Source organism: Hyposmocoma kahamanoa, unplaced genomic scaffold (assembly GCF_003589595.1).
Source record: "Hyposmocoma kahamanoa isolate Upper Pololo Valley unplaced genomic scaffold, ASM358959v1 86, whole genome shotgun sequence".
NCBI classification, from domain to species: domain Eukaryota; kingdom Metazoa; phylum Arthropoda; class Insecta; order Lepidoptera; family Cosmopterigidae; genus Hyposmocoma; species Hyposmocoma kahamanoa.
In genome coordinates, this window is record NW_020654289.1 from 10,290,224 (window position 1) to 10,301,502 (window position 11,279).

At 34.4% G+C, this 11,279-nt stretch overlaps 1 protein-coding gene across 1 annotated transcript; it reads right to left on the bottom strand.

The window, feature by feature from the left end:
* Window positions 1-1,105: 1,105 nt before the first annotated feature.
* LOC113234817 (G-patch domain and KOW motifs-containing protein) lies at window positions 1,106-10,806 on the bottom strand. Its single transcript, XM_026470314.1, has 6 exons — window positions 10,522-10,806; window positions 9,114-9,396; window positions 8,195-8,283; window positions 6,548-6,719; window positions 4,988-5,120; window positions 1,106-1,600 (listed from the first exon to the last, which is right to left on the bottom strand). Exons 1-6 carry the CDS (start codon window positions 10,638-10,640, stop codon window positions 1,128-1,130), a joined length of 1,269 nt encoding a protein of 422 aa, XP_026326099.1. The 5' UTR covers window positions 10,641-10,806; the 3' UTR covers window positions 1,106-1,127.
* Between the last annotated feature and the right edge of the window lie 473 nt (window positions 10,807-11,279).

Here is an 11,279-nt window from a genome sequence, read left to right on the forward strand (position 1 = left end):
CATTTTTCGTATTTTTTTATTTTATTGATTTGACGCAAGTGAGTCAATATTGTGGGTAAGGTAACGTTAAACCATGCCGCTAATTCCTGGGTAGTTTGACTAGGATCGGCTTCCACTATCTCTCTTAATTCATCGTTATTCACCTGTGTGGGCGGTCTTCCTCGTGGCTCGTTCTTTAAGTCGAAATTTCCATCACGAAAGCGTTTAAACCAAAATCGCACGGTGCGTTCATTAGTAGACCCCTCTCCAAACGCAGCATTGATATTGCGGGCTGTTTCTGCCGCGTTAGTTCCGCGTCGGAACTCGTATTCAAAAATCACTCGAATTTTCGCAGTATCCATCTTTCTTGTCTAAATTGAATAACAAAAACAATTGAAAGTCGATATTCAAATGTTTCAAATTTAAAAAAAAAAATCACAGAAACCATTTGAAAAAAGTTTCATTCGAAAACCTCAAACCATGAAAATTCTATGAAAATTCAAAGAACCTATTGCAATAAAACGGCAATTTCATACTTTAACCCCTAATACATTGACATTTGCACTCCAACCTAGAGACGTATAGCGCACATCTCATCAAATTACCTATTTAGGATTTTAAGGGTGGTCAGTAAATGATAATTATATTATCTTCTTGTATCTACCAAGCAACGTTTGTTTTTTATACTAGCGAGGGGCGGAAAGTGGCCATTCTCGATACTTTTTTATTCTTTATTTCGGTAAAAGGTTTACATGGTAAGGCTAAGAAAAGTTGTAATACAAAGCCTAGATCAGACATTAGGTATAATATGAATGTTATTGGAATTGCTTTGCTAATGTTAATAGGCTGACAATAACTATACTTACCAGAATGACTATACTTTATAAGATAGTACACTAGCAGGAGCACGAGGATATATTTATCCTTTTGGTCCTACCAATAGAATAGAATACATCCACGTGCTCCCACTGGCAGCACCCAGTACTTGTGATTTATAGCGATTTTAAACTTGATCAATACACAATAAAATATTGTTTTATTTGAAATTAGTTCTGCAGAATATTGTTGCTATGTAGTAAGGATATATTATATGCAAAAATAAAACAGCAAATTATACAAAATGGAGTTTATTTTCCTTTATCGCTTCGTTATTTCCTATGTTTTCTATAGTTTGGTGATCGATCTCTATCTCGTTTCTTTTTCTTCCCTTTGCGTTTCTTATCTATATCTCTTTTTCCTTCTGGAGTTTTACTCCTGCGCATTTTTTCTCTTATGTTATCTTCAAAATCACTACTACTATGTTTTTTCTTCTTATGTTTCTTCTTTTTCTCATAGTCAGAAAGAGAACTTAACGAGTCACTACTGCTATATCTTTTTTTATCCTTTTTCTTGCGTTTTCTATCTACACTACTACTTGAAGAATCTCTTCTACTCTTTTCCATACTTCTTCCATTCGGAGAATCTTGATAATCTCTGGCATGATTTTCTCTCTTATCCTTTCTAAAGTCTTGGCTGTCATATTTGTGACTCGATGAAGCTTCCCTGTCACTCATATTTGGAGAATCATGTTTGGACGTTTGAGATTTGTCATCGCGCTTGTATTGTTCGTACAAGTCAGCATCTAAAACAAATAAATGAAAAAAATATATATACTTGAGTAGAAGTAGAGCTCCTTGTAAAAGAGTTCGTCCAGGGTAGTAATGCCACCTTATCTATTTCTGCCGCCAAGTAGTAATGTCAGCATTACTGTGTTCTGGTTTAGAAGGGTAAAAGGGTGCTGGTGAAATTACAGGCACATGGGACTTGTCAACTTATGTCTCAGGGTGACGGGCGCAGTGGTAGTACCTCTCAGATCTTTGCAAGTTAAAGCTCTGAGTGGCACTGTAACTGTAATGGACAGGCGTGTTGCTTTCCATCAGGCGCACGACTTATTCGTCCCGTCGCTTGATGTTATAAAAAAAATATTATTTATTATTTATATAAAATAAAAATAAACGTAATTACTCTGGTACGACGGTAAAGCCTTGAACACCTTTTCCAGTCTACTTCGGCCGAAATATACAATCGGACGTAGTTATAATAAAAAGATCCAAGTCACAATTGGTAAGTTACAAGAAAATGGAAGTTAGTTTAAAATTTTAACTGCTGCTGAGAATTTTCAACTGATCTTCATTTTTTTCGTCAAATTAAAGTTTTCACTATATAGTTTCACATCAATTACCAAACATTTCGTAAATTAATGATTAAGGTAGATTTTTTTTTAAATAGGATTTGAATCATTTTAATTTTGTATGGAAAAAACTTTTGCGATTATTTTTCATTTTGCAAAAATGCTTCAAAATGTGCAAAAAGTGTATACTAATTGTTTTATTGTAATTAAATTAATATAATCGCATTTTTAAGAATTTTAAGAAATCTCGGTTAATTGTCATATGTTTTGAACTAAAATAACACTACATTCCAACATAACTATCATTTTCTACAGTAATAAAAATTGCACACTTAACCCAGATTTTTCGCGAAACAATGCAATTGTTTGACATTATTCGGATGCATTAAAATATATTTAAAAATTATTTTCCTTTATTTTTTTCTCAATAAATCGAAGACTATTTGTTTTTAAGAATTATTTTGTTAAAAAAAACTTGACTCACTTATTTATCCCTAAGTCTCTAAGTAAGAGATTTTCCGACATTCGCCGCCGCAAGTAATGTTTTTTTGAACTTTTTTAAATTCTTGTCTATGTTTTATTAATTTGGGTTTTAATGATAAGCTATTGTTAAATTATTAATACAACTTCAGCCACATCAACCAGAATCCTTATTTTAGAACACTTTTCGATTATACCCTTATATGATACCCTTTCTTACAGTTCCCAAGAACTCTGATTTCATTTGCATTACTTTTAATAGGTTTGCTTTTGTACACGTCTTCATAATATCCATAATTCCTCGATTATGTAAAGACGTCGGACGTATTTCAAGGCTACTTCAATTTTTCAAAAATCGTATCATTGGGCAAAAATTTATGCCCAGGTACCAAATAGCGACAGCGAATCGTTTTTAAGGTCGGTGTCCAGAGCCACTTTTAACATCAATACCAATTTAATGTTCCTATTTTGACCTCCTCGTGAGTCACTCCATAATATAAGGTCTTCGATGCCCACCGCCAATTCGTTATTAAACTGCCATAATAGACACGAGCCAACTTCCTGTGCTTCTCTACCTGCTTCACCTTCTACTCATACATACAATAACTTGTGTCATTAGAAGCCATGTGAATATTGGAAAATGGCGAGAAGAAGTCGACTGCGATAAATATGTCGCGGGGAGGTTTATTATTATCGCATACGATATACCACCATGCTACGCATAATGTCATTGAGGTTAGCCTCAGTTATCGCCTGGCCATAGTGGCGTTAAACTATTCATTGTTATGTTAATATGAGGAACGACCGCTCCCTCTCGCTTACCTCTCATTGTTTTCTGTATGATAAGTACCTAATAATTTTCCTCAAAATTTGTTCTCATATAAATCAAATATTTTTCATCTTTTTACAGGAAACTTTTTTATAGTAAAAACAGGTTTTTGTTTATTATTTCTGTTTAATTTCGTTTATGGCGCTCAAATTTTACGTTGACAAAATTACCGTGCAGAGCAGTCAAAATATTTTAAACTCAGATATGATCTTGCTATAGCCCTATTTGGCATTGCGATATACTTTACTGGCCATTGGTCGCGGCACAGGCGGCACATGTGTAAAGAAAACATGTGCACGCGGTGCGTCAAAAATGTGACGTCACATTGATGATGTCGAGACGTTCTATGAAAAGTTGGAAGGTGACTTTTACAATTTGGAAGGTGACTTTTAAAATTTGGAAGGCGGCTTTTAAAATTTGAAAGGCTATTTTGAAATCCTACATTTTTTAAGTAACCAACGTTTAGTAAGAATGATGCAAAGTCGAATGGATAGTTTGACTTTGCCGTAAAGAACAGCCAATATGATTCAAGTAATTATGTTAAACGTAAGTGGAACATTCTGTCCCTATTAAAAAAATAATCAAAACAATCCAAAATACTTTGGATCCTATTGTTTCAATATTTTAAAAAGCCAACACTATTATATTTGAGTGTGTGCGTTATTTACTATACAAGTTACTTTGGTGCATTCTTGTTAAAAAAGAAACAATAAAAACAAAATGATTCAAGTTCATTTGAATTTTATTGGCCATCATATTTCATAGTTTAGTATTTATAAGAACGTCAGTGGTTAGTGTAGACGAGACTCTAGAAAGTGACGTAGTTAGTGCAGTGTGCAATCCTGCATATGACTTTAATAAAAAATGAGGGTAGATTCTCGCCGACGCCGCCTGCGTCCGCTGCCGTACTGAGTGATCGGGCTGCCAGGGCTTTGGCGCGCAGTTTCCGTCGAGTCACCGCCGCGGAATCTCATGATTAAGGACCACGAATTGGTTCGAAACATGTCGAGCAAAAATTCGACTTAAATACGTGAGTTATCCGCTATTTTTAGTTAAGAAGAATGGTAGATCATTAATATAAATGAGAAATAAGAACGGTCCAAGTATTGAGCCCCACGGAACACCCATTTTTACCGGAGAACCCAACGGGACAGCGACTCCTCCGACGTTTACCATCAATCCGTCCGTTAACCATTAGCTATTCCAGGTCGTGCCGTTCTTTCCTGGCAATGTGACCAAAGAAATAAAGTATCTTATGGAGACATAAGGTGGATAGTCTAGTCTGCACGTTAAGCTTCCGGAAAATTGAGTCGTTGGTGGGAAAATCAGTCCAACGGATACGCAACATTTTCCTCCAGCACCACATCTCAAAAGCGTCATTGCGGTCACGTTCTGCCTGTCTTTAAGTGTCCACGTTTCCGCCCCATAGTTGAAAATGGAACAGAGTAGACAGTTGAGCTTAAATCGTCGCACATGCTCGTAACGGAGGAGAGGCCATTGGTGGATAATACAAGGGGTACAATACTTACTTATGACTTTGGATTCCTTATCATACTCGGACTTGGTGACTGCTTGCATCATGAACTCGCTTAAATTAACTGTTTCTTTTTTAATTGGAATATCTACCATCACTCGGCCGTTGTCTTCGTCCAGACTTATTACCTGAAAATAAACATAAGTTGACATGATTTTTAATTTACTAACAAACAGCAAACGTAACACCATCGCTTAATTCCCTTTGTTACTATATCATTATAGTAATAAAACTGCCAAAGTAAAATAATAAATAAATAGTACATTGTACAACAAGTGCATAACGCGTCACCCGAGACGAGTATATCCACTCGATACTTAAGTCGAAGTTAAAAGGGGTTTTATGAACGAATTTATACACTCTGCTTTTCACTTCGATTGCGAGGAAATTAAACAGCAATATTACAAATAAACGACAATTTAATTAAAATTGAATGTAAAATTACATCAATTAGACATATTTCAAGTGATGGTTTTTCCTGTATATTCAGTGTATTACTTTGTATTTTATTATGAACTTAAGATGCCTCCAAAGTTACGGGATTTTCTTGTACCTTATTTTATAAAGTTCTAGTGTGCGTTGCTGTTGGCGCAAGTGCCATTGCCTCGGTCTCAAACGACGATTTTGTTTTATGCACTAGAGCATAAAATCCTACTTTATGCAGCCTACACCCAACGTAAATACGAAATGAGAAGTGAAAATATTGTTTATAAATTGAGAAATGGTTATATTCATGGGTAACAGTAATAGCGCAGTCTACGCTTACCAAAATAAAATTATTATTTACCACTAATCAGACGAGTAAGAAATTGTCAACAGTCACATTTATGACAAAGTCATGATACCAAATAAAGTAAATTAATAAAACCATGATCCTATACAACAGAAATTAAATATTTTTTTACTTCCATGAAAACAACTCATTGCATTAATGCTTACAAATTGATTGCACTGTGTTTCTAATGGGATAGTAAGTGATAATAATCTGTGTTTTATGTGACCCTGTAGTCACCCTGTATAAAGTGTATGGGGCATGATGAAAAAAATTCAAATTACCCTAATATCATAGTGTTACACATTCTAAATTACTGATATAGAACATGTTAAAAATAGGAAAAACGCCATATTTACACTTCTGTAACTTTTTAAGTATAACAGAGGCAAAATGTACTACATAAATATTACAAATGTTATGCTCTCTTTTTGTTTCCTCCACATTTTTTATGTAAAATTCACCATTTACGAAATATTTATAAAAAATATATATAATTGGCATTAAATCTTAACAACATATTAAAAAACCAGAAGTAGAGGACCTTCTACAACAAAAATCAAATAAAAGGCAAAAGGGGAGAGCTAGCCTGGGCTAGGAAAACCTATAAATTATTTCTACCAAGTAAAAGAAGACGCAATCGTCGCGTCGTTTTAGCTAGTTGCTAAGGCGTTGTACTCGACAAAATGGTGTTCACCACACCCAGGAAAACCTACCTCTTAAATGAAAAAAGAAGACGTAATGACATTTTGTTATGGCTTGATAATTATTATGAAATTTTACCTTTCCATAGCAGCCACTGTATTTTCCTATAGTGATTTTCACAAATGAATTTTTGACGATACTTAGTTCCTCTTCTTTGTCATTGCCAGACTTCTTTTGATTCTCCTTGATCACTTTATCTGCTCCCAACCCTAGACCTTTTGGCCGAAGCGCCGGCTGCTTGTACTTTGATCTGATTAAAGAAAAAACAAATAATTAAATAATCTCAGTACAAAGTACTAAAAAAACCGACCTCAAAAATTCGTGGAATTACATCTATTTGCCAAGTTTTATTGAAATCGGTTACCGGAAAGTGCGCATAATCAGATTCATCCCCTAGTGTGCCACCCTTAGAGGTGGAATATTTTCTTCAAATTTAAACGGGACCAATACTGAGGTACCCTCTTTCCAACAAAAAAAAAATCATTAAAATCGGTTCACAAAGAGTCATCGCGTAACATACATATACAAAAAAAAACAGTCAAATTGACAACTTGTTCCTTTTTTGAAGGCGGTTAAAAACAATAAATAGGTTCAGGCGTTACTTTGCATAAATCCACGGTAAAAAAAAAATAAACTAAACCAATTTGCTACACAGATAACCCAGTGAAGGTTAAGTCGTGCAAAATAACTGTGCTTGATTGAAATATTTTTTTCATGCAGTTAATTTTCCCAATTAATAAAATAAATAACACAACCGCAACTACAATTACTGACGTCACTACCAAAACTGCCCTATGCTTAAAAAAACTTGCTCTTTGTAGTAAACCTACATCCTGTTTCACCTATTCTTTAATGTGTCACAGATGTGCTTATAAACTCCCAAAACCCAATGACATAAGTATTGCTTTTAGGACAAATAATACTTGGCGCCTTTGCAATGGCAAGGAAAATGTGGAAAGAAGTCTTTAATAAAAAAAAACACATTTCATAATAAAAAAATTTATACATGAAGTTTTTCATGCCACATAAACTTTCATGTTACTTAAAATTCCCACTGATGTTAGTTGCCAAATAGTAACTTTTGTCTACCTAACCTACCAGTAGTTAGTACTGGTTTCCAGGGACATGATAAACACACTATGGTTAGTAAACATTTTCTACAAGTTTTTGGTTAAATGGTTCAAACACACACGAGACATCTATCTTATATTCCTACTGCTGGAATAGGGTTGTTATGTTGCAAACAGAAAAAAAAGCCTAGTTGCATTATATGCTGTAATTACCTTGGCACATCAAGCATTGCAATCACTTCTCCTGTTTAACCCTTTCATGAAAAGTACCTAAAGTACTGCACACAAAAATTAGTTTACTTCCAATGTATGTAAATCATCCGGATTTTGTCAGTATGTTGTTGATACTTCTCTACGGAACAGCAGAACGCAGCAACTACACGGTCACTTAGAAATCGCACTGTAAAGCCCGTAGTTGAGATCCATATAGTGAAACAGGATACCCCATGCTATCATCATATTCTAATGTATATTTACGGTAAACGCTATTACTGTCCATTAATGGGTTATGAGGGTTTATTTAATATATTATTAGTGTCGCAGCACTATGATGATGTGATACGTCTTAGTTAGAAATCTTGGTTAGGATACGATGACATAATAATATGTAGTCAGCATTGTTTAAAAAGTAATAACAATTATGTGAAATACTTACTGGTCTTTACTAGGGTTCCATCCCATGCCACGGAGCATGGCCAAACCAAAGTCCTGAATAGGAATTGATTCATAATCATCCAGAGTTGACTGAAATGTTATAAACATAGTGTTATTTGCCTTTCGGCGGTTTAGGATCACAATGAGAAATGATACAAATTCAAATAACCACTTCTACAAATCATTGTAGAAGTGGTTACAAATTATTGTAGAAGTGGTTATCTGAATTTGTGGTCATCCACTTCTTGAATTTACCATTTCTTTAAATGCTACTTTTAGAAAAGAACACTTATTGAAATGGTCACTCCTTTAAATAGCTACTTCTTGCTTTGACCTGTTTTACAATTCAGTATGTTTCAGCTTCAGATTAGGAACGTTGCCACAAGTTTGACGCTGGACCTTTAAGTCCTCTAATGTATATTAGATATTTTGTTTATTATCGCCTTGGGGGGTAACATCTCTTCGTCCATCGCAACTAGATTTCGCAACCTTTTGACAAAAACAGGTTAATAAAAAATTTCAAACATTTCATTTTAATTTTTACTTTAGATAAATGTCTGGGCATGGAGGGTATAAATTGGCGATAGGGTCTAAAAATAGTAAAAAACCAATTTTAAATAAAAAAAATAAAATGATCATTTCAAAAAATGGTCATTCAAGAAGCGGTCAATTCAAGAAATGGTCAATTTGAGAAGTGAAGAATTTAAGAGGTGGTCCTTTTTAATTGTGGTCATTTCTCATTGTAGCCCTAAACCGCTGAAAGGGTTATTTGGTATAGTACAAAGTACAAGATAGAATCGACCTGATATTGTCGTTGCAAAGACCACAAATAATTATTGCAACAACAATATCAGAAGAATATTTACAAAAAATGTAAATATATGAAGTCATGTAAATGTGTGAAGAGTTTAAAAATTTACCTCTTTAGCATCACCAGCAGGTTTTGCAGCAACCGGAACTGTCAGAGAAGGTGTGTCAACATTCACTTCTTTCTTGGCGTCCTGGAGCAATTCTCTCACAGCCATCTGTTCTAAAGTTTCATTTTCGGGAATGTTGCTTTCTTCAGTTTTATCCTCAACTTTCACTGGCTCTTCCAGACCCAGCTCCACTTTTTCTGCTATTTCCTTAAGTCTTTCTGCTGTTATTAGTGTGTTTGCCTTCATTGGGATTACTAACGGTTTGTCATCTTGGACTGTTTCACCACTGTAATGTTTAAAGTAATTACTAGATTAAAGTGCGATTTTACTAGTTTTTGTTACCTTTTGTGGTTAGAAGTGTGAGGAATAAAGATATTTTACAAGGTTGGCCTCCTTATAAAATATACTTATGAAATATACATAAATAACAGGGGAAGCTACAGTATTGTAAGCATAGCTGGTGGAGACCTATGGACCTTCCTCATACATACAACTCGACTGATTTTATGATATATCTATTTTAGAGATTTCCTCCGTTTATAGCACCAATTTTAACAAGCGAGTGAACAATTATAATATCAGGTAAGTACATATTAAATAATATATTTAAATGGAATTAACATAAATAGGTAAAAAACACAATGCTCTGGTGGCCCACTGAGAACAATTGACAAAGGTTTAAATTGTTTGTCGCTATCAGAGAGCCACTGCTACAGCCAGTTGACAACATCATGATATAAAAGGAGGAAATCTCACAGAGATATCACAAAATCACAATTTTTAATATGATATGATTTGAAGTTTAAGTAAGTAGAAATTTTGAACTCTGATTGAAATTATTGTTTGCAGTAGTTGTTTAATATTATAAGAGGGATCAATAATTTAAGATGCCTTGATGAGGGACAGCCTGTAATTTAAGGGTCGAGATAGCCTGTAGTTTAGGTTGATTTAGGGGAGCACGAAAGGAGCCTCCCTGCACAACATACCATTCCTTTCCTGTACATCTGACCCTGGGCAACAATCGGCGAATACCTTACGTTGATTGGCAAATCCATTGACGATGGCAAGCATTATAGTGTATGCCATTGGTAGGATAAGCCTGTAATTTGGACCACTACATGAGGGACTATTGATGGTGCTTGACAATAAATTACTGTAGGGTTATGTCTACGCATAATATGGGCAAAATTTTGTGTTGGTAGGCAGCTTAATTGCTGCAGGCTTGGTACAACCAAAATATACTAGATTAAGTTTGTATTTAAAGATTGTATTGAACTAGGTCTTTGTGAAAATATATATTATAGTATATAATGACTCAAAATTAGTAACAGTAACTCGTATTAGAATACGAAATCAAAGATTGTTTGGGTTTTTAGGTAATTTTGAGGTTAAGTTTAAACAAATTGCTTACCCAACAACTTTGATGGCCTTTTCGTCAATACAATCAATGTACTCCTTCTTTTCTTCAGCCACAGGTTTCTCAGCCTTTTTTGTCTTAAAAAAACCAAAGGAAATCTTTTTTCCTTCCATGATGAAATATACGATATTCACTTTAATAATTATTGTACTAATTTCTGCCTGGTCGCTAGTCGTAGGTACAACGCATTTTATTGTTGGTTGATATTTTATGATTTTGTAACAAACAATAAGTTGTGTTCATTGATATAAATAATCGAATTGGGTAAAATAGAAAACAGGCAACAACCACAAAACACTTTATAGACTCAAAATCTGCCATTGATTGAATTCTACGATTGAATCGAATAAATAGAACGAATGAAATGAAGTAAACAAAAAATGAACGAAGAAACAACGGACATAATATAATGAATGAAATTATATAAACGCCATCTGTTCAGCTCTCGCGGCAACACTCAAAACCGAAGAACACGTTTCGTATAGTGAATGGGTCGTTTATGTTTTTAGTCACGCTTAGTAGTACTTTTACTATTTCACAACAGATGTCGGTAAAAGTCAAATTTCATTAAAAAAATATGGCTTTGACTAGCGCCATCTATCCATTCTGGACTGTATTATGGAGAAATAGGAAGGATCACAATTTACAATGATACTTTACTGTTTTTGGTTTGATAGTTAGTTTCGCTACTCACGGTAGAAATTTTGATGTCACGTGATTTGTAGGGGTGAATGTTTTGTGTTATACGTGTC